Here is a 24,451-nt window from a genome sequence, read left to right on the forward strand (position 1 = left end):
GCTTCCTTTCATCCATAGGCCAGCAAAATGTATTGGTGACTTAGGAGCACTGCTCAATTTGATTACATCCCCAAGACCCTGCTCTTTATTTCAACACTATCACATGGATGAGAACAGCAGGCTCACCGCTACTTGTCAGTAGAGCTGCATTTTTTATTAAAGTACCACCAACACCAAACAAAAGCGAGAGCTATGTCAGAAGGAAAACCATATAAGATATGAACACAATTCTAAGCATAGATATTAGTTTAACAGGTGCAGTTAATTCCAAGAAGAGCAGCTTGTTAAATAAGCTGCCCTTTGTTATGCTGTTCTACTATTTGTTTCCCTGTAATGGGTGGTGAAAGGGAGGAGGAACTTTACATGGCTTTAAGCACTGTTCTTACACCCTCTTCATAAATATAGCTTCCCCCTGCCTCAACAGCAAAATCTGTTGGAGAACAGAGTGTATAAATTCAGTCTTGGAAAGAGCATGAACTAAAGCAAACCTCCTGAAAAGCAACTTAAAAGAGTAGAGAAGTACAACCAGCAACGCTACTTATTTGTGGGGGTGATACCTTAATAAAGACTACTTGAATCCCTCAGTAGAGCCCACAGCAGTTTTTCTGCAGGAGTCTAAAACACATGGAGCCAGCACAGAGATGGGGCCTGTCCTGGAATTTGACAGGTGCACCCGCTCCTTATCTGAAAGGAAATTCTTTTCGTTTGAGCACCAACTCTTAAGAAAAGTACTGGCCTATGGCTGAAGTGTGTCACTTTCCACAGCAGCACTCAACAAGAACTGGGACAATTAAATAGCAAGTTTTCATGGGGACCTTGTTGCTGCTTTAGATTCTTGTAAATGTAAGGGGAAAAAGGAGAACCCTTTGTTTTAATACAAGATTGACAACTAAAATGCTTTCTGCAAAAATGGTGAATGGAAAATCAAGGGTGGGCAGACAATCTTAAAAGTGAAGAAGGCCACAAGAACAAGTGCAATTTTTTATTTTTTTTTGGTCAAAAACAAAAGAAAGGAAAACAAGCAGCTTTTGAGCTCTAAAGAACGAGATTGTAACATTACTGATGTCCTTTCTCTGGGCAATACGGACTGAACTGTGTATCCCTGTAATTATGAGCTCTTCTGTGGGAACTTCCTTTGTTTAGTATGTGTTTCACAGAATGTAACCTAATACAAAGAGGCTGTCTAGGATTAATTCCCTTTGCTTTGTTTGTTTTTCAGTATTCTGTGTACAAACGAAAAGCCTTCTTAGATAATTAAGACTCTAAAGTCACTGAGAGTTACAGGATGCTGATTTTAAAGATTCTAAGGAAACTCACATACTGATGCTTAGCTCTATAAAATAAAACAATATTTAACCCATATTTTACTAAGTTTATTACACACCATAATATTTACGAAGTTATATTTTAACTGAAGTTTCTTTTTTTATTTTTATTTTTATAATTTTTTAAAGAACTATGCCCTGCGTTAAATAACCCTACAACAAGTACAGGTCACTAACTGAATCTGTGTGACTGCATTAGGAAACAGGCAGTACTCTTGTGTTACAACAAAACAGTTTATTTGTGATCAGTGTTTTATATTCTATACATCCTTCACAAATTTAATTTTACATAATCGGATACTTCATTTAAAACGTAAGATTTAAGCTTCTAGTTCTTCCCTATAACAGAAGGCTGGTATAAGTTATTTGAAAATGAGGTAACATTTCACAGAACATTTTTTTCAAGTTTTAGAGAACTAAATTTGCATTTTGTTAAAATCAAAAAGTAGGAAAAAGATGTTTCTTTACAAATGACTTTGCTCAAGTATGTGTTCAAAGAAAACAGGATAAAAAGGCTCTTTTTTCTTCTAACATTCTGCACTGTACTGTGTTGTTCAATCAATAGGAATTAGCTTCTGCCATTTGCTAAAAGAATGAGTAGTGGGGAACAGGATAAGTTGGGAATTTCATAACTGGTAACAGAACCATTCTCTTGGGTAAACCTACAGAGAGAAAAAAGGGAGAGGACTCCAAATAAGTTCAGTGATCCAAGGAAGTCAGATATGAGCTTACAGTAGTGTTCTCATTAACCTTTTCCAGATCAGTCAATGTGACTTTAGGGTACAGGGCCCCATAAACAGTAACACTTCAACACTTTGTACTACTTCAAACAGATGGTTAGCTTAAAGTTTGCTTTTATTTTTGTCCCAGTGTTTGTTAAAATTAAAGCAAGCAGTAGTCTCAAAAATAAGAGTGTGATTTGTTGAAAAGAGGTTGGACTTGAAGCTAGTTCATAATCTTTATGATAATTAATCTCTACTACCTTGTTCTGTGGTTGTATTTCACAGGCCAGTAACAATTGCAGATACTCTTGACAGGATCTGCTATGCATAAAAGAAAATTCATAGAGAAACTGTCCAGCAGTTTTGATAAGCTTCCACATAGGTCAGCCAAATAATTCAGTACCTACAGTAAATTTTGTATCTGCTGCTTTATTTTGCTTTTTCTATCCTGTATTGAAGTGGCAAATCTGGAAAGATTAATATTTGCCTGATTTCATGGTTATTACAGAGTTCTTGTGGCCTCACAAGCTTCTGCACAATTAAATGCTTTTTTTTTTTTTAAATAATTCTTTCCTATTTAAGTTCTAGTGTTTATCCTATGTGTCCATTTAGAAATCACAAAGCAGCAACAGCAGGTATTCCAGAGCACCAGATGATCAAAGTGAAGTTTCCCAACATGCAACAGCTTACAAAGGCAGAGACATGTTTACCTTACAGCCAAAAAGCATTATCCCAGTACTTTGCATCACAATCATAAGACATTAAAAACAGAAACTCTTTATGTGAAAAATGGGGGCATTCAATTCCACAGTGTTTTGAAGTCAGCGATATGTCACATGTACACAGTTAGTTGATTAAAATCTAGCTCCCAAAATACTCATCATGAGAAAAAAAAAAACACAAAGCAGAAGGAGTAAAGGAAGGCAAAAAAAGCTGTAAGTAAAACTCATGCTGCAGGAGCATTGATAACAGTTGTACTGTCTTCTTCAGCCAGAAAAGGATTCATATTACATCACTGCAAGCCCCTGGCTTGTAAAAATACACAAGTGCATATACCACTGGATCGTGGTTATAGCCAGTCACTACAGCTTGGAAAGAACTAGAGGTTTTTTAAAAATCCATGCTGTCAAGTAAGCCATAAACTAAACTTCCTTTGATTTTTCCTTGAAAAACAAATAGCTGTTCCTTCCATTTTCAGTAATACAACACAGAAGACAATGCAGAGCACACTCTGTAGGAAAGCACAGCTGTCAGCTGCCATTTTGTCAAAACACTTGGCCGGTCAACGGGGCAGGATTTGCAGAACTAGTGAGGTTTGCTTATATTTTGAAGGGAGAATTCCCACTGTTCAGTGCAGCCCGTTGGCCCATTGTACTTCCCCTCTCCACTGCATGAGTACAGAATAGGGCTGGCTGCTCTTAGTCAAGCAAAGAGAATGTTTTCAATAAAGCAGCAGCATTCTGTTTTCTATAGCTCATACCTCTAAAAGAAAGTAATGAAATAAACATTTGAAAATATTTCTAACTTTTATAATGCTATCAGGGGAGTTGATATTGCCCAAGCTATAAAATCTATACAAATTAGAGAGGAATAAGTATTACAAATACTACAAAAGCTAGAAAATGAGTAGGAAATTGCAAGCTCAGTTTCCCATATGAAAAAACTGCAGGCCTTGAAATGTACTTATTGTTATTTGAGTAGCAGGATTTCCCTCCCGTCCTGTGACAGGAGAGGAGGACAATGGGATGGGTTCTGGTAGGTAGGTGCTGGTGTTTTTTTTGTGTGCCAGGACATATCACTGACTCCAAACTGCTTTGCTCCCATTGCCACATAAACCTCATTCAAAGTAACCAAAAGGGCCGGTTAGAGGTAAATACACTTTGTTAGTCTAGCATTTAAAAAAAAAAAAAAAACAAAAAACCAAAAAAAAGCAGGTTGGTAGGGAGAAGCTGAGGTAAGAAAAACCTTTCCATCAGTGCTGATTTTTAGTTTATTTTACAGTCTTAACCAATGCTTTGCCAGCCTAATTTCACTATGCTTCTTAGTAAAATCATTGTGGCAAATTACTGTATCCTAGCTTCCTTGCAGTCTAATCACCAGCGATATAAGCTACACAAAATCGTTCTGCTTGTCCCAAGCAGCAGTGGTTTAGCCTGCAGCAGGGGGAGCGGGGTGGGGCAGGGATGGGATTGTATGCACATAGACTTATCTATGAAATAATCTCTGATACAGTAGTTGACAGCACTAGGGGAGCTTGGTCCACAGGCCAATTAAACTTGTAGGCAAACATTGCCAATTATTTGTAAAGCCATTTAGATAAATATGGCTCAGAGATGCTGACATAGGCCCTTAGGTAGTCTTTGAATGGAGCACAGATTGGCTGTAAAAAGTAAGAAAACTATTTCAGTTCAGTTTCAGTATGAAAGGGAACAGGCAATTAGAACAAGCGGTCCTTCCACAGATCAGGCAAAGCATAGGCAAAAAACTACTCCAACCAAAAAAGAACCACAAGGTTATGGCAAGGTGTTGTCATCATGGTTTAAGAGCTTTAATCTCTTAAATTTCTCCTGCAAAACCTAAACCAACTTGGACTGCCACATTTGGACTGGCACAATGGTTTCTGTATAATTTCTAATTTGTTAATTACTGGGCTATACATACCGTAAGCTGGCGCAGCTGTACTATACCCATATGGTGCTCCATAGCCTGCAATATAAACAGATGGGGAATGGGTTTTCATTTCTTGTGATACCTGAAGACAATTGGTATTCGCATATCAATACACAGGGACACTTTCTGGTACACAAAGAAGGACCACAGAAAAAAAACAAAAAATCATATTAACGCATGTGAAAACTGCTGAAAACACTAAAATCCTTCTACACAGTGTCTTAAAGAACAAGCTACCCAATGACTTTCTTAAACCTCAACTCTTGAGTCTGTACTGCCAGAGCATGGATCCAGTTAGACATTCCGTATTTGCTTATGCTACCTCTGAAGTACAAATACAGTCTGACGCAAAGAACAATCATCGTCCTCAACTTGCATTATAAAGAGGGGAATGCCTGCAGCAGATACCACATCGTCATCAATAAAGTTCCTGTGTGAATTCAGCGTGCTCTGCCACTTCTGCAGCCGAAAAGGACAAAGGACATGGGAACAACTAGATGCAAACAGAAACAGTATCTTTTTTCCAAAGCGCTAGGTGTTACTGTGGAGTGAGACAAACAGGAACAGTGGAGAACACCAATCTTGGTTACTGTATCTCAATAATTAAGATTGTACAGGGTTGTGTCCTCTCCCCGCCCCACCTGCTGGAATTGCTTTAGTCCATCAGAAAAAGCAATAGATTTCTGAGAAGAGGATGAAGAGAAATAATCTGTGTAGGCCAAGACCAATAAAAGCTTAACTACTGCAATGACTTGGAAATCAAACCTATTTCTGGAGTAATTCCATGCTGGCAAGGAGAATGCCCTTGACAGGTTAAAATGTCTCATAAATGACTCCTCAGGCAGCAAGACAGTTCCAAAAACAATGTTAACAGCCATTAAAAATGAATTACTGGTTTTTAATATTTATAATTACATCAACATACAGGAACAATGAAGACATCATGCTGTTGTCTGTGCCAGAAAGCAGGTCTAGGAAACAACAGGGCTATGCTATTAGTATGTGTGAATGGATGAAGAGTATAATTAGAGCTCCTGCTGTATTCAGAAAACTTGAGTATGAGTATACATACTACTTTTGGAAGCTATTGGATTTGCTTTGACTAAGGGATCTCCAAGCATCTCATTCTTAAAAATCTGTGATTCATATTCAAAGTCAAAACAACGTCTAGACTCCCTTCACGTTACTTGCAAGCCTCAGATCTGATGCAGAGTCACAAAAAAAAAAAATGCACTTTAAGAAGTAAAGAGAATGTTAACATTTCATTAAAGTTTTCTTGTCTGTGGATTGTAACAGCTTACACTCCGTATGCCCTTCGTATCTGCTTGCAACCTACTGGTTAATAAAAACCATCACTATTTTGGACCAGCAACTAATAGTTGAGCACGTAAGCTCTTCAAAAGCTCAAATAGTTTTGTCTCTGATGGTTGCAAATCTGCCCTGAGGAGTCAGCAGTGAAATAACCTGATTAGTAACTCACCTGCTGTGTACAGAAAGTACCCCGTATGTGAACCACAAGGCCCTTGGTTTTCAAAAGATCCTTTACTACTCAGAAAATACAGCACGGATGATGAATTAACAGAGTATGAACACAAATTTTGTTGTTTTTTTTTTTTTAGGCCAGCATCGAAGCTACTGATAGATATTGTGCTCACATGCCCGATTCACGTGGAAAGTTTCTGGGATCACAGTGACTGCCAGTTCTATCCCTGCAAGGGTTTCTTGGGCAAGCCAATCCTACTGCTACAGGACATGTGATGCAAGAGGTTCCTGACCCAGGAAGAAAGTTCAGGAAATTGTTTGGCAGTCAACTACAAAGACAGATAATAGAATGATAAAGCCAGGAAAGCCATTATGGGGATAACTGTGTACTTGTGCCCTGTACACATGGAGTTTTAAGTTGCAGACTTATAAAGGATAGGTACCGCCAGATGTTCAGCTCTTTGATTTATTAAAACACCCATGAATTCTCTCTTCTGCTTCATCTCAGATGACTGAAGCTGAAGAGATCACTTGCATAGTTGACTGACGAATGGAATAGGGCACACCAGTAGTCAGAATTAAAGTATTAGCTGTTAGTGCCATGCCTTACCTGGTGTTATGTATCCAGTAGCAGCAGCTGCCCCAACAAATGCCCCTCGTGTTAAAGCACCTCTTCCTCTACCTCGAACAGCCTGGACTGCTGCCGAAACAGCTGTATTGACAACCCCTTTAGTCTGCTCAGAGTAATAAAAACAATAGCAATTCAGAAGGTGGAAGTGTTGCTGGAAATACAAGGCTATCTGCATCACCACCTTTCCCAAATCTCCTTAAGAATGCTTGCTGCACAAGCCTTATTTAAGGCAGAGTACAAAATGGAGAAGTAACATTAAAAAAAAAAAAAGACCGACAGAAAGAGTCCCTTCTGAGAGCTCACTGCGTAGCAGTCTGAATCTAAGAGCGTGGTCGCTTCACTGTGTCCTGGCAGTTGGCATAGTCAGGCCATATTTATTTCCTTCCTTAAGTTTTGGCTGTGTGAGCGTGATCAAACGTGAGTAGTTTCTGCCCTATTCTCTGATGTGCCTTGCCGCTATCTTTTCCACATCCTTACAAACTGCCTCTCCCTGATCTACAACGTGGTGTTTGCTTTTTTCCTACAACCCTGAATCCGCAAATTTTCAGCAGGGCCAGGACTCCACCACAAAAGCAAAACAACCTCATGACAACGCTGGATTAGTTTAGACCAGCTTCTTCTAGAATGCCATCTTCCTTTCCCATTGTCATGAGTGAAAGAATTCAGAGTACAGCAAGGAGCTGCAGACACTGGTGTTGCTCACTGCATCAGAGCAGAGCTTTGCTGTACTACATGCCCCCCGGCTACCTTCTGAAAACACAGTAAAATCAAGCATATCTAGGTATTTCAAAGACAAGTTTGGCCATAAACACAGAGGAAAAAAATTAAAAAAAAAAAAAAAAAAGATTTAGTAAGTGCCAGAATCAGAAGCCATTCTCATATTTTAGCTGCCTGTGGAACATTGTCCAGTGAGGTACCATTTCTTCTGATCTACTAGACTTTCAACACAGTATTGGAAACTGAAATACTCCTAACTAAAAGTCTTAGTGAGTTGAGGAGGACTTAGTAATTACAGACAAAAATAGAGTTGACTTTTAATTTTTGTAAGTGTATTTGGGGATACATTCTGCTCCTGTGAAATAAGAAAATCCTAATTCTAACACATTTGCACAAAAGAGATCCAAATGGTAACCCTCAAGGGTGTTTTTTTTCCTGATAACAGTTCTCTGGAGGAGGAACACTGTTGATAGTTTCTGCTCTGTTCAACCTTAAACTTAATAGACTTGAGAAATCACTGTGGCTATTAAACCTAATGGACAAGACCAAGATTTGTATTACAGAAGCGTCCTGACTAAATAAAATGTCTCATTTGAAAACTCTGGTGCAAAAATCTCAACTTACTCCAGAACATAGAGTTAATGCCTTTGCCAAGCTATAAATGATTTATTCTCTATGTATCTTAGATGGTGGAGGAGCACAGTATGGCTCTGGCCTTACACACAAGAGACTTCCATGTCATCAGTGAACCCGATTGTATTTCCTCTAGCTAATCACCACCTCTCTTTGTGCCTCCTTTTCTACTCTGTGTCCTCTAGGTTAAATCCCTTAATAATAAATAGGAAAATATTTTGTAATAGCACTAGCACAATACAGTCCCAGCTACCATACCATATGGCTATGCTACAACAATTACTATATAAGAATAAAAATAGAAACTATACAGTGTGTGCACAAGGCAAGAAAATGAAATTAACCTGCTTCCTCTAGAAGGTCATGTGTCGTAAAACCACCCAAGAGCTGTGGTAACAGAGTGATCCAAAAAGCAAGTAACAATTCTTACCTGAGGAAGAATCTTCTTCTTCTTGTTGTTTGCTGCATTAGGCCCAGAAAACAGTTTCTCGAGTGCAGCTAATGCAGCGCTTGCTTTTGCTACTTTCTTATTTGGACCTGCACCTCTGAATTTCTGGCCATCTACTTCAACCTGAAAATTAAGATACGAATTTATGTTAAGATATGAATTTATGTCTAGTATTTTATCCTTGGGAATACCATGCTGCACCTACTGGTCAGTGATGAGAGAGCCTCAATAGTTAAAAAACAAACACACAAACAACAAAACAACATTCCATGTTCTGTATGACAGATTTCTTCTGCTTCAAGAACACAAAGCTGATGAAGTGTATGTATGCGATCACGTGAACCATTACATGTCTGAAAATAGGAACCTGGAAACTACAAGTGCAATTAAAATAGGACCAGTGCATCTATTTGATACTGAATTTAACCAGTATGCCTGAACTTCACAGAATCACAGAATGGCTGAGGCTGGATGGGACCTCTGAAGGTTGTCTGATCCAACCCGCCTGCCAAGCAGGATCACCCAGAGCACATTGTGCAGGATGGCATTCAGGTGGGTTTTGAGTATCTCCAGAGAAGGAAACTCCACAATGTCTTGGGGCAACCTGTTCCAGTGCTCTGTCACCCTCTGAAGCACCCTCTGAAGACTGAAGCACCGTTGCTAAAACCACCTACCAACTCTACAAGCTTGTTTCACTCACCTCCATCACAAAGCGCTTGTCGTGGCTTCCACCCGTCTCAGAGATGAGCTCATACTTCAGACCTCTTCTTTTTTCATTAAGCTCCATCACTGGGTTTTTGCCACTTGCTGTCAGTATAGGACCCTGAGTTCTTACCTAGAGACACATTTATGGTGTTGCTTTAGAGCCTTTTGTCTTCAAATGGCAGACATCTACAGTGGTATAGCTTACAGCATCAAACGGCCAGACACTTGGAGAAGGCTGGCATTATCACTGTGTCAAGCCTCTGCAACAGCTCGTTGTTCCCAGTACGTACACTGCACTGGACATTCCAGTGACAGACCTGTATCACAGATAACACTGCCTTGGCTTCAGTAGAACATGCTGCACCAGAATAGTGGACAACTCAGGCAATTCTATGATTCTGTGATCCTAGCATGATTTCTGGGAACATTCTGCCAAGACTGCTAAAGTTACTGGAATTTTGTCCTTTGTGGAATACCATATTTCTTACAACTTCAGTGAGGAAACAAGCACTGCATACTGCTTCGTAGCAACCGACTTCAGTCAGCTACAAGTGCTGAAGTTAACGTAAATGATCCAATTTCAATGTAATCTTCAGTGTGGCTTTTTCTAGGTCATTCAATATGCACAGAGGTATTAGGTTTTACGTTTCCTAACATCCCTTGATGAATTGTTTTGTTTTCATTGGTCTTCATGTGTATCAGTAAGATACTGTCTACAGAACTATACGTTTTTGACAAACCTATTGCAAGAAAGAAAATACCAAAATTGCATTACCAAAGCCCAAAGGTAACAAACAAGATTATGTTGTCTCACTCCTAGGACTGGACTGTATGTGAGCAAAGTAGAAGAGACAACACCTGTCAAAGAGTTTATGGTCTTAAAAGCATAATATGGCTACTTTACCTTAAATTTTAGGAAAGGAGGCATAAAGATCAAGCTATTCGTGCACAGTGACAAAGCCTATGGAAGGTCTGAGACTGGAAACTCAGTTTCTTATCTGCTGCCATAAAGAAAACATCATCCTTTTCCAAGACAGGAAATAAAAACCCCATACTTCTCCATCACTTGTACTTTTCTATGTAATGTTTACCTCTAGGGTAGTGGAGGTGTCAGATGTAGAATTTCCAGTATTATTGCTTGAGATTGAAGACACTGTTTCATTTTTGCCTTCGGTATCTGATTTTTCATCAGAACTTACACACTCAACATCTGCATCAAAACCAGTTGGATACCCCATTGCTTGTAAAACCTACAACAAAAGCACATGAAATGAACTGTAAAATAGGCTAATGCTACCGAAGCAAGTATAAACGAATAGAGGCCTAATCACAACACAAAAGAATGGCCACTATACACTTAATAAAGGCAGATTGCTTAGAAAATGCATTTTCTCCTGTGTGAAATGGAGAAAAGCACAGCAGCAATGGGGGAAATAGTTCCAGGTTTCCAAAAGTGGAATCAACACAAACAGAAATGTTTGTCTCAAAGACAGCAATTATTCATGAGCATCATTCATCTTGATAATTCCATGCAAAATAATAGGATAAAATTAAAAAGTTCATCCATTCCATGATACTGCTTAACAGTATGATAAGATTGTTTTGCATACTTTTTCCTCTCTCTCTGTGTATATAGACAGGTGAACAGATTGACTGCAGGGCAAACAGGACAAACAGTCTCATGAGAATCAAAGCACTGCACTTCTAGAAGATGGCACTTCTGGAGCTTCCTAGAAAATGCATGACCAGCTGTCACTGCACAAGTGTATCCCTAGAGCTACGGGGCTGACATCACCTTCCTTGCTCGCATCTTTCAGAACACTGGAGGGTAGAAGCTTCCGAAGTTCCACAGGGAACAACCTCGGGTGTCCTGAGCTGTGAGATGAGGGTCCAGCTGGCAGAGCAACAAACCACTCCATGTGCAGTAAATTTTAGTGGAGCATGTCACAACTTCCTAGTTGTTGCTTCCAGCAGCTGCACACCAAATGAAATTTTACTCTCCAATTAAGGTACTAAACGGTTCCTTCAAAAACATCTTCCGCTAGCAACGTCAGCCTCTCCTTTAACCAGCTACCTAACCTAGCTGGACAGAGGTACCGGACACAGCCCCAGGGAATCTGAAACCAACTTGAAGCTCCACTGAAAACGCAATCCCAAGAAGAAAGTGCAAAAATCACTGTTTATACACTGAACTGAAAACTACAGAGGTTATCCCAGCCTCAGCTCCCGTACAATTGCTGTATATTTAGGTGAATTTTCAAGGCTTCTATGTTTTAAAAAGATCAGATCTGGAAACTGAAATGGTTACACTAGGCTCTCTTGTAAGTCTGCGAAAAAAGGCCCCAGATTTGCTCAGGGGAAAAAAAAAATAAAAATTGTATCTACACACCATCCATTTGCCCTTGGCTTGAATCGGGGATGTTTTGAAATTCAACCCAGGATTTGTGTATGTGTAGACTGAGAGAGAACAGAGCTGGGTGTGTACCAGCGCAGATATGGCAGATACAGAGAGGTTCAGTGGCAGAGAAATTGCAGCTTTTCAGGGCAAGTTTTGTTAAAAAATCTCTCTCTATATATAGATACATCTTTTTTTTTTTTTCTTTTTTTCTTTTTTTTTTTTTTTTTCCTCCAAACAACTGCAGGGAGTGAGGTAAAATAAAAGTATGAGGAAGAAGGTCTGGAAGGACACACATGCAGAGAGATGCTTTTCCTGAGGAACAACACATTCCGTCAGATAGTTCTGGACACTTTGAACTTGAAAGCACGAGGGACAATGGGATTTTCAAAACGGAAATCAAAAGAAAGCAGAAAGTTGCCAGATGAAGCTTCTAAAAAGGCAGTTCTTAAAAACACAAAACGAAGCACAGAATGACAGATGTGCTTGCTCCTATCATAAGTGCAGTTCTATTAGAAGAGGTTCTCTTTCACATGAAAAATCTGTAGGAAACTTTCCTTTCTTCCCAGAAACCCAGAAGGCTCGGTCTGCTTTAGCAGTCTGAACTGTCCTCTTGCCATACAACAAGGGTGTTCATGTTGGGCATTCCAGTCTATTACTGCTTAACAGACAAAAGCTCTGCCATGTACAGCACCTACAAGAAGCAACAGTAGGTTGACTAGCGACTGCATGAGATTAGTCTTACTGAAAAACTGACTGGAGACCAATCATTTACATACAGCCCAGTGCACAAAGATACTCTTCAAACACTGGGGACAGGAAACAACTCCATGTTTCAAGGAGTTTCACAACCCAGGAATGGACAGACAGAGAAGGAAGGGGAGAAAGAAGGAGCCATCAACATGCTGTTTTCTAGCCAACAGGAGGAAGGCGGAGAACAGAACAAAACCAGCACGTACACCCCTCCCAATCCAGAACTTAGACACTGCGTTCGGTCCTCTGGCACATGAGCTGACCTGCAGAGCCCTGGGACATTTTTCCTTCACATTTCCACATTGTCCCTCTCCACTAGTCTAAAAGGAGTGGTGCCCTTCGAACCTTTGAACCTCTGTTTCAAGTACATTGGTAGCACCTCAGCTTCATCCATTTTTAAAATTCAGTTTTAAAATTTTATTCGTTATTGAGTTTTACTAGTATTACTAGTTCTAACCATATTTCATGCTCTATGTTCCAAGATTTGGGGTTAACAGAGTATTTTAGGCTGCCTTACCTTCACTGCCACATGGAGCTTGGCTGTTTTCTTAGAAGGTCCTGATGCTTCATATGTCGTACCATCAACATCTACAGACATTGTGAAGACTGGGGCATGGACTGGACCAGACTGTGACAGCAGCTTATACTGAAGCCCTGGCCTGATTTGGTTCAGCCTCATCAGAGCATTCATGAGATCTATTGCTTTACTATCTAGTACTAGTACAAGATAGTGGGGAAGGAAGGGGAGAAGGGGGGAAAAAAAAGGGTGAGGGGAGATGAACAAAACAAAATGAACAGCAAAATGAAACAGTTTGCATTTAAGAGCTTTCTGTCTGTATAAAGGAGCAAAACAACCCCTCAGCCTCTCAAAGATTGAGGATAGTCATGACACTGTTAAGTCTGTAATATGCCATTCCACTTTTGGGTAACTATAATTACCCATCTTTTAATATTGTTAGTACAATTCCTTTGCAGCTACCTGTATTTTTCCTGGTTGATATCAGAGTAACAAGTTTCATTGGTAGTGAAGAACCAGACATAGAATTTGCACCAATGTAGTACAATCAAAACAGCCTCTGGAATTGACTGGATCCCAGAAATGCTGAGGCTTTTAGTCTGTGCATTTTCATCATCGTTTTGTAGATTAAGCGTTTTATTTTTCTTGAGAAGGGAAGAATGCAAAAAGGCGAATCTTCACACAGCCAAATCACTGCAGTATTTGGCAGAAAAAAAGCTGGTAGAGGACAGTAATCAATAAAATATCTCAGTTGCTTGGGCAACTTAAATTTTCCTATGACCTGACAAGCAATCCTATTTAGATTGCAAATCATGCAGTTAGTAAAACATGTCAGGGGAAATTCAAATGCCCCATAAGAAATGTATATTCTCAATGTGAGGCAAGAGAGGTGGCATTTCTTGTTCCAAAGACTTCCTCGCATGATATTCCACACCAACAGCGAGAAGCTTTTAAGCCAGCTCCCACTGTACAATGGGTCTTTGAAAAGAGAATGGAGGAGCATTGCACTTACTTTTCCTCAGATTACGCTTCATCTTTTTATTTGGATCTTTCTCATCCCCAACACCATCTTCAAATGGTCTCTTGAGAGCAGATGAGCCTGTACCTAGAGTATAAATTTCCTTGTAATATGAATAAACTATTAAAAAAACAAAATTCCATAGCAGGAATCTGATTAGTCCCATACTGTTCTTTCCCCATTTATAACTAAGAAAAGAACTCAACCTTCAGTCAAAGCTTTGTTACTGTTACATGTAAACCAATAATAGCTCATTACTCATTGCACCAGGCCATGCAAGATGTCTGTTTCTAATATTACGTGTACTGTAAGTACTGTAATTCTGTAGTGACTTTTTTTGTTTGTTTTATATTTAGTCTATGGCAAGACCTGTAATAATTTTGTTTTTCCAAAAAAGAAATACCTAGAAAGTTTTTTTGTTAGATGTATACTATTTTCTAGGAAAAACATGAGTAATTCTCATTATGGACATTCGCTATACGTTTTTCGACCAGTCTGAAGTCTCTCCTTCCCCAGCACAAGAATAGTAAATATTAATTTTACTCTTCAGATGCCAAAAGGATTTGTGCTTTAAAGAAAGTCATCAGCTATTCCCTAACTGCTCCTTTGTTGGTACTTCTGGAGAACAGAACATTCAGATTTTCTCCTAACAATAAAATACGTATATTAAAAGCAACAAACCAAGCCACCAAAAAAGAACCCAAACAGCAAACCAACCAACTAAAACAAAACAACAAGTCAAACAACTAAAACAAACCAACCAACCAACAACAGCAAAAAAAAAAAAAAACAACAACAACAACAAAAAAAAAAGACAACAAACCAAGTAAAAAACAAAACAGAACAAAAAGCATTTGACAAAGAAAAATCTTCGCTGTAAATTCATAGCATGGAACTCAGGAATTTCACTCATTCTATATTAACCTCCTAGTTTACTTCCAAATTAGTGATTTTTAGAGCATACAATACCTACCTTCTTTGTCAGTTACTGACCAGGAATATTTCTGAAATGACTTATTTGATGGTAGAGGATCCATTTCCAAAACCTTATAGATCTGACCAAAGGCTGATAATCTGAGGGCATGCTATAAAATGACAGTAGAAATACAAGTTACATCACAATGCTATTTTATCTGAGTTGTCTAAGTTTGTAGACACAAAGTAACTTCTTCCATGAAAATGTTAATTTCTAGAAATCTTAAACACATCAGTTTCTGTAATATGAAGTGCAGGACACATTGACAGGGAGCCTACCCAAGGACTGTGCCTTAAGCGCTTGAAGTAGGATGCAAATGGTGCACACACATTGGCTGCCTCGTGTAAGGATTGTATTTCATCTGCATTTAACTCTTGCACTCATAAAATATTATTTCATCTTTCCAGTGCAGGGCACTATAAGAACCATCAGGACCACCACTAAAATAAGCCATCATGCCAGAGAATAAGTTGAATTAATTAGCTGAAATCTCAAGTATTATAGCACCTAGCTTCTCCGTGTGAGTTTTCTACCTGAGCACTATGCGTAATGGCTTCTTTTTGCTGAACTGTCATATACGACAAAGCATCTGTTGGCTCCCGTTCACAGGGGTCATGCAGACCAGGGCCTCCTGGGAAGGAAAAATGTAAAACAGATTATTGAGAGTAAACACGAAGCAACATGAAAGAAGAGAGTAATGAATATTCTAACAGCTAGCCTTCATCTTCAGCAGAGTGGGAAGTGCACCCTTCCCAATAAGGGATTCAAATATTATACAAAGCAAGCTAACCCATGAAGCAAGAGGCCACAGAACTTATCAGTGTGAACACTGCATGGGTACAACAATGTGAATTAAAAGCAGGAGGTTTAAAAGGAAATAATGATGTTTTGGGTAGACATGCTGATTTCAGTAAATCTATATGAAGTAGCTAGTCATTAGGTCCACATTTGTTTGGAACCCCTTAATGAGATCGAGGTTCATTTATAAACAAACCTAACATTCCCCATGAACTCCTAACTGTGTTGGAAGTACTTCATTCAGTTTGACCACGCAATTTCCTTTTATCTTTCAATTTTAAATAATAAGCCATATTCATTCAGTTCCATTGCATATGGGAAGCACAAGGCGGGTGTTTTGCATCTAATCATACAGCAGCATACTTTTAAATGGGCTTGGGCTGCCCGAACAACAGTCTGTATTCCTGAGGTTAATCTGGCCCCTTACCAGGAAGCAGAATTCCAGATGCCAAACACTCCATCACTCGTCGTAATGCTTCCCCAGCGCCCAAAGGTCTATTACAAGTACCTATAGATTTTTCACATATAAGCTCGAGTGGCTAGAAGACATTAAATTATGATTAGTATGGATACAAGGGTAACTGTAACTGCAGTTAAATATGGAGAGGTAGAGGGGAAGAATATTCACATCAGCTTACTTCAGCTTTAATCCACTACAGGTCTAACTGACAGAGGCTGCCATCTCAGAGGACAGTTATGGCACATATATTTGTTCCCTGCTTTGAGTCACCTTTTGAGGAAACCAACTGCTCTCCATTAACTGCACTGGAACTCTAAAAGGAAAAGCCTTCTACAGTCAAATCACGTGAATATTCTCCTCCTGTCAAAGGGATATCAATTCTACGTGAGAGAAAATGCTGCCTCTGCTGACCTCCAAAGTGTTCCTCTCTGGACACAGAGAGCATTTTGCCTTCTGCAGAGCTGCTAGCATGAAGTGGCTGCTCTGACAGGACCAGCTCTGTCATGGTAGCAGAAGACTTGAAAAACTGAGGTTGGAAGCAACAAGTGGGATTCTACTGCTAATCCATGAGGATGTGCAAGGCCCCACAATGTCACGCCTCTTCCCATGGTGTCAGTACATCTTACAGACTGAACAGGACTCATTCTCTTTCCTCCCGGTAAGCACTTTTCTACACAGCTTGCAGTTAGTGAGGAGCGGGGAGAAAAGGGGGAGGGAGGCAGGTTAAAGGGAGGAGTGTCATACAATGCACTGCTTCTCCCAGTCCAAACACCGCTACAATCCGTAGAAAATATGAGATCTGACCAGGTTGCCTTCAGCTCTTTCTGTACTTACCCATCCTTTCAGTGGTGCCCATGTGGGGACTCTGTTGCACAAATCCCGTAGAATACGAAGCACAATTACACATGATTTTAGTCCATTTGCCCTGGCCTAAAACAAACAAAAGGGTTCCAATATACCTGCAAAGACCTGGCCTTCAATTTTGCCTTTTTTTTTTTTAAAAAAAAAAAAAAAAAAGCAGAGTCCTGGGATAGACTTTTTTTTTACGATAACTATTTAATACTTAATCAGCTTCATGCAAAACAACAGTTATATTAAATAAAATATTTCAACTTATAGAGAGACAAAGAAAAGGAAGCAAGATATCAAGATTGCTCTCGTAGCCTCATGACAACTCTAGACCAGTTGGCTGTCTACCTGTCATGCCTGCCCCTTATACAGTACAGCACTGAATTCGGAAATCTAGACCTTTGCTCTACTAGGGACTAATCAGAAGTTAAAGAGGCATTAAAATTAAATATCTGAAATTAAACCTCATAAGGCTACAGTAACAACAAGGTAAGAACAAATAGCCAACCTGAAACCATTTGGCGTGCCGCAGAGACGCCAAGGCCTCCAGGCATTTCTGCCTGTCCAATAAGTCCGGAGGATCTTTCATCGCAACATTATCTACTGGTAAAAATGGGATAAAAAGAGACAGATACAATTTGACCAAGGGGTTTCTGTCACAATACAAAAAGAGCGGCAGCATCTCAATGAGGTAATAAGACTCCCAGAATTTAAGTGCACTGTTACTTAATTTAAACAAGCCGTTAAAGGTAGTAAATGTGCACGTGTGCAACAGAAGCAAAGGCATTCACTCCTCATACAATAATAGTAATAATAGAGATGGCCACTGCTACAGACAATCTGGGATCTTATTAAAAATGTAGAACATTTCAGGGCAGAAAATAGCTATATAGCACTTCTTTCATTGTTATTTTTCTCTTCTTTGTGACTTCCAAGTGCAAAAAGTAGCACAGAATTTCAGAAACATGCTTCTTTTGACAAGGGAAATATTTTCTTGAGGGACACAGAATATAGAGAAAAATTATAATAGGTAGAAACACTTTGAAGTTATTCCCATGCAATTGCTGAGAATTAAAAAAAAATTGAGTACATTTGAAATACTTTTTCTTGAATAGTATTAGTCAATATAATTCAATGAAAGAAATATGTAAATGCTAAAAATAATCTTTCATATAGGCAGAATGTATGAAAGAATTTTGTTAACTACCAGATTATTAATATATTGAGATGTAGTCTCCACTTATATAAAGCTTCTCTTCCCAACAGCAACCAAAATTGACACGTGAAGTTCAAAGAAGGGTTTTAGAGACAAGACATCTTCTGTGGAGCTTTACACTCTCCACCCTTCCCTTTCTCTCTTTTTTTTTTTTTTATCCAGCACGCAACAAACTGCTTTTAGCAGTCACAAGCAATTCTGTAATGAGGGATATTATACAACAGTCCTTTCTTCCCTGATTTTTTTTTTTTTTCTTAAATGTGTGATCAGCACTCAGATTCACTGGAAGCTATGTACAAATGACAAATTTTGCATATCAGAGTTCAGGTTACAAGGATTTTAGATTTCAGCCGACATGAGAAGAACATAGCGGAAGAGCTAAATGAATCCATGGCTCAACTAAAACCATGAATATGTTATTTTTCTATGAATACACGATTATTCTTAATTTCAAAATAATTTGGAAACAACTCTCTTTTCGTTATTCAAAACGGCAACTCTGCAGGTTTCAAGAGAAATCCTGGAATGCCTCACTGAAATGCAGCATCCAGTCCAAAATCTTTGCCAAATAAGCAAAATCCAGTACCCAGAAAGACATTTAAAATATCAGGTTGTTAGGAGAAAAAAGTAAAATCTGTTTATATGCATAATTTATTAGTTACATCTCAATATACCTTTACATAGATTAATTTGGGTAGTATTGACTGCAAATGTAATTGCATCTTTAACGTTCAGTTACTCTACCTCCTATGCCGTTCACCAGGAAGGTTACTCTGGTAAAAGCACATTATGTTACGATGGATAAAAGAACCCAAAGCAAAAAAAAAAAAAGAAAAAAAAAAGTGTAAAACTGAACAGAAGCAGGTATCTTGTCTGATTGGTCATGGTTGCATTTTGTACCTGCTGGCTCTGCTGTCTGCAGAATGAAGACTTGAAGTGCTATAAGCTTATTTTCTGACCCCGATGAACTTCACAGCAGATATTTGCATTGTTTCTTATTGCCCTCACCAACATTATTACAATATTGAGCTTAATCACTCGTCTTGCCTGCTATTCAAATAAAAGCTGCAAAGTCTCAAGGCACTTGATTTCTGTGAGCACAAAAGGTCACCTTGAAACAAAATTTACTTCCAAGTTTCCTTCGCAGTTTCATTTATTTTCAGGAGTAATGTTTTGTGGCACACAATTATTAAATGTACTTCTATGTGGCTGCATAAAAAACCTTTATTTTGGACAATATAAACATCTGCTTAAAGCTCACGTACTGTATAAAACAGCTACTGTCAATGAATGATCAGAATCTTATTTTAAAACGTTAGAATTAGCAAAGATGACTGATTGCAAAATCGTTGATTTTTGGCAATGTTTTCACATACCTAGGGACTTTTACTTAGTATGGTACAAGACTGCTAAAGCACGTGGCAGCTGTTGACAAAGTAAATTAATTTTGACTTTAAAGTACAAGGCCATAAACAGAATATTATCAGTCATTCCGGTGAATTAAAAGCCTTTTCTGTTCTCATAAGAATTGTTTTCAGCAGACTGAAATGTTACTTCTCCAGCAGGATCAAGGCTATTTCCAAAGGTCTAAATTACAAGTAACTTGGAGAATTTTGCCAATTGCAACTTCCATACTAGTGTTGTGAACACCTTTTGCAGATGTTGCAGTCAGCCAGCTTTTGATGCAAGATTCTATTAAACAGAAAGATGAAGAGAACAGGCAGTGAAGAGGGTGAGCGGCTTGCAGCAGACTCCCTTTCGACATCCTCAGTAGAATGGCATGTTTCTTCATGCTCTGCCAGTCAGGAAAGTGAGACCCAATCAGAATTTTTAAATATGATTGCAAAGCTTTCCTTTTTCTCTTGTGGTTTTAACAAGGGCAAAGATACTGAGTTTAATAAACAGCTCATAATCAAGCCCTGACGTTAGCTCACACTCTGCAACTTAGAACCAATCCTTCAGTAATTCTCTCCCCCACTTGCTGCATTTACTCTCTTCATACGGTGGCTGCCAATTTCATTCCTTACAGCCAGCCACACAAGGAGTGCTGCCTTCTCCACAGAGGCAAGGTACATCAGTGGCTTGTTGCCCCTTCAGAGGGGCTTGGCACCTTTGGAGCATCGCTGGCTGCCTGCAAAGGCAGGCTGTTTATACAGTAGTTGCTCAGTTCCAGAGCAAGGCTGATTTCAGCACCACTTCAGTGACTGAACTTGTTTATTATTATTATTATTATATATGCTTGTTTTACTGTAGTGCTCAGTAACAAGAATTGATTTGCAAGGTACCACATTCTGGCCTGGAAAGCCCAATTTGCATTTGATGTTGTGACTAAAAATTTAGTTTAAGTTTAAATTTTAAACTGATGCAAAATGCAGAAATTTTAGATGCTTGACTTCTTAACATGACAAAGCAGAGCTTTATGGATAGCCATTTGTGAGAAACACTGAAATGCACACGCACACACACACACACTGGTCTGCTATTTATTTTTGCTAACAAGCAGCAAAAACAAATAGGGCAAACACCACAGTTTAAACATGAACACTTTTCCAAAAGAGGTGGGGACTGAAGAGAAATCCAGGAACGTTTTTCGATACATTCTGACATCAGGGCATGAAGGTACACACAGCATTCCTACAGAACAGATGGGAGCACTGGTAACGAGGTCATTGCACCTAACCTTGCTGATTTGGTTAGAGGACAGATTAGTGACCAACACCGAACTGCTGGAAACCTTGGTCAGTTTCATGCAGCCTCTGCTCACTGGGAGCTGCTACAGGGGCCCGCAGGCTCTAGGGCAAACCCGCAGCAGCATGTGGACCCAAAGGGCCTATCTTACACGGAAGATGAACGGCAAGCTGACTAGCATTCAGAGCCCCTTCATCCAGAAGGACGTACTGAATAAACTCGAGGCCATTTTTAGAACTGCACAGAAGCTGTATTATGGTTGGTTGGCATTTTTTTGGGAGCATTGGAAAAAAATATGGCAATACTTTGGAAATCTTTCCCAAAAAAAGGTTTTTTCACCTGATGGTTTCTCTGAGTATTTTCCATTGATAGATAGAAAACTTTTTTGGTCTGAACCCAAGTTAAAGTGACTAAAAAACAGTTGCAAATATTATGAAAAAAAGTATTTTTTTAAACTCTTTAAAACCTGCATTTAGTGATATCTACATAATGTTTCACATACCTTTGATAAAGAAATACAGTAAATTCCAATTGCACTTGTGATGAATCAACATCAAAGCACCTGGACTTTGACAGGATCCAATTACCCTACAAATACTTATCAGCTTTACAGCAATGATAGTGCAATGCTGCTCTAACAAAGGCAGTGAAACCATTTTAAGTCTTTAAAAAATAGTACAATATTTTGAAAAATATTCAAAGACACTGAAAATAGGACACATACACTTTAAATATAAGAAAGCATAAAAATTCAAATCCTCATTCATTTTAGGATGAATTCAGGAGTCCTGAGAGTTTACTGCCACAATGCTATCGTTTTGGTGCAAGAAAATATTTGGATGGAAGCCTTTGTGCAAAACTATTCCCTTATGGGAATCTTACAAATCTTTTATCATTAAAATTTGTTCTGCACTTCATGCTCCTCCTTACAAACATCCGTCAGCTGCAGTAACACCAGGCCTGACCTCAACATCTTACAGAAAGTTGAAGAATAACTGAAGTAATGTGCAATTTATTTTAATGGTCTTGCAAAAGAGCATGGTTACTAATTTGAGAATAAAACAGACATCGCAATTAGGAAATCTTTGCCATTCATCTGTTTTGTAAGATTTTTCTGCATCCAACTGCTGCCAGAGGGCTCGGTTTCCTTTCAAGGTTATCCTTCTTGCCCTCGCCTCAAACAAAAGTGAAGAGAAACTGACCAACATTTCCCATTGTATCGGTAGTTCATGTGGGAGGGGGGGAGAAGCAAAGGGCTTGTGGCAAGTCTAGAATGGGAAGAGAGCGACAGGGAGTTCCCTAGCCCACGCGGGCCCAGCTGCCTCAGTTGTCATGACAGAGAGTGGCCAGTTGGTCAAAGGTCTGACATCGTCCGGTGGCAAAGTTTCTAGGGATAGGTTTGGGAAGCGGAAGCAGAAATTACTGACAAGATTTTAAAAATAAAATAAAATATGGCTACATTTGCTCTTCTCTATTGCTCTTGTTTTGTTTCCAGCCTCGTTGATACTACCCGTCCTTACCAAGGGGCTGAGGACTAGATTGGAAGTCAGGCAGTTAGGGGGAAGGAATAGAAAGAAACTAAGTTACAGTTTTCTAAGTCTATGTGGGACTAGGGGCATGAGGAACAATACTCAACTCAGAAGCAAAAGTACTGCATTATAGCACCCTAATTTCATTGACAAGGAAACTCAAAGCTAGAACCATACACATGTATCAGCAATTGATAAGAATTGAGGGCCAGGAGGATATACTTGTGAGCTTTGCAGTTATTTTATGCAAAAAGAGAAACAATTTTACAAGTTTGTCAAGATACTAGAACCAATCCCACTTGACTGACTGAATTTAAAAACAAGACTGTGCAGCGCTGGGGTGCTCCAGAATTAACCACTAAGTCTGAAAGAAAGAACTAAGATCTGGTTGTGTGTCAAAGTTAACACTGTAGCAATGCTGCTTGCAAATGAAAACCATTGGATACTTACAGGACAATTAAGTGACTGCTATCTTTTTAAGGCACAAATAACGTAACCTATTGTGGCAAAAGCCAGTCTAGTTAGTATAGAATACACAATTAAAAACCTATTTCCTAATTAACCCTGTGCTGCACAGTCAGGGCATTTTGATAGAACAGTCTTAGAAACACGTTAAAACGCTCCATGTACCTCCTTCCTTCTTCTCTGCTTCATCTCGAATGAGAGGGGATGTAAGTATCACCTTCAAGGTTAGCTTGGGCTCCTTTGTGTTACGAATAATAATAGCTGCCTCATTTACATGCTCCTCCACGAGATACTTCTCTTCTGTAAGTTTCTGAAAGTCACCAAGAAAGATTTCAAGAATCTCCTAATCAACTGAAAAACCGCAGAATCTCTTTACGTGCATACACCTCTTGAACTAGTGAGACGCCTGCAAACATTGCAATAGCAACTATGGCCCTGCCTCCTTCATTAAAAACAAACTGGAAAACCCCAGGAACATGACTTTTAAAAAAGCTAAGAAAATTCTGCAGCAAATGTAATGGCAGTACTAAGTAGTCCCACTACAAAGGCACTACTATCACTTTTTTTTTTTTTTTAATTAAAAGATAGAAGCTAACTTTGGTAGCTGCCAGTATGTGAAATACCACCAGCAACTTCTGTTCTTAGAAGCAGAGACTTCTGGTAATGCTGCCTCTAAACGTAAAAGCTCTCGTATGCAGAATGACTGACACAACTGTGCCTGCCAGTGCAAATGGACAGCAGGCTGCAGTGGCTCACCTGGCCCATTTCTTACCATGTCTAAGCCAGTCTTCAATGCCCCAGCAAAAAGGATTTCACCACTTTGGCAAACAGTTTATTCTGATTCCCACATATATAGACAGCTTTTTTTTACAACACAACTGCCCCTTGCTATACTTCCAATTACTTTTTAAATCACACTTTAAATTACCTTTGGTAGCCATGCAAGGTACTGAATGCCTGTCCCTTTATAAAAAGCCATTAATGTCTTTTTGAAGCTTACACCTGCATTCCATCTTGCCTTTTTCCAAACACAATCATTTTCATCTTTCTTCAGTGTTTTTCTAGGTGCTCATTCTCAGTCTTCTCTTTTGATTTTCTCCAACTTGACTGTCCATCTGTCTCACTCCCTTTTCACACAGCACTTGAAACTGAATGCAAGACTCTCCAGCGTCACCCACCTCATTAATACCAGCCCCAGAAGATTCCTGAGAATGCCTGGAAAACCTAACCTTCCTCTCTTGACAAGACATCAGTAAGTGCATTTTTAAAATTGATTTGTTCTCAAGCATTTTATTTCTTGCTTAGACTTCTTTTGTAGATAGTAATGTAAATTGCCTAATAATGTGTTCCACTAGTTTGTGTCAGAATTCTCTCAACTGATCTGTGTCTGAAAGGTATTTCAGTGCCCTTTGGGTCTTCTCTCAACCTTCAGAAGTACAGAGATAACCAAAGAT

At 39.1% G+C, this 24,451-nt stretch overlaps 1 protein-coding gene across 14 annotated transcripts in view; it reads right to left on the bottom strand.

Moving 5' to 3' along the window:
• The window catches only part of STRBP (spermatid perinuclear RNA binding protein), a 66,082-nt gene that overhangs the window by 10,022 nt on the left and 31,609 nt on the right, over positions 1-24,451 (bottom strand). For 10 of the 14 annotated variants that reach the window (XR_011089173.1, XR_011089172.1, XM_068657044.1 and 7 more), the window contains exons 5-17: positions 23,163-23,307; positions 17,608-17,702; positions 17,085-17,180; positions 16,218-16,329; positions 15,526-15,623; positions 14,990-15,101; positions 14,011-14,103; positions 12,999-13,198; positions 10,425-10,583; positions 9,329-9,463; positions 8,611-8,751; positions 6,810-6,933; positions 4,709-4,753 (exon numbers count right to left, since the gene is read on the bottom strand). Coding sequence is in view for 12 of the 14 variants with exons in the window: in XM_068657044.1 (XP_068513145.1) it covers positions 4,709-4,753; positions 6,810-6,933; positions 8,611-8,751; positions 9,329-9,463; positions 10,425-10,583; positions 12,999-13,198; positions 14,011-14,103; positions 14,990-15,101; positions 15,526-15,623; positions 16,218-16,329; positions 17,085-17,180; positions 17,608-17,702; positions 23,163-23,307 (1,555 nt within the window). In the remaining 2 variants the exon portion in view is untranslated. Of the gene's footprint in view, positions 1-1,540; positions 1,988-4,708; positions 4,754-6,809; positions 6,934-8,610; positions 8,752-9,328; positions 9,464-10,424; positions 10,584-12,998; positions 13,199-14,010; positions 14,104-14,989; positions 15,102-15,525; positions 15,624-16,217; positions 16,330-17,084; positions 17,181-17,607; positions 17,703-23,162; positions 23,308-24,451 lie in introns of those variants that run through there. The other 4 variants (XM_068657039.1, XM_068657038.1, XM_068657037.1 and 1 more) reach the window with 4 other exon arrangements.

This window comes from Anas acuta, chromosome 20 (genome assembly GCF_963932015.1).
Source record: "Anas acuta chromosome 20, bAnaAcu1.1, whole genome shotgun sequence".
NCBI classification, from domain to species: Eukaryota; Metazoa; Chordata; class Aves; order Anseriformes; family Anatidae; genus Anas; species Anas acuta.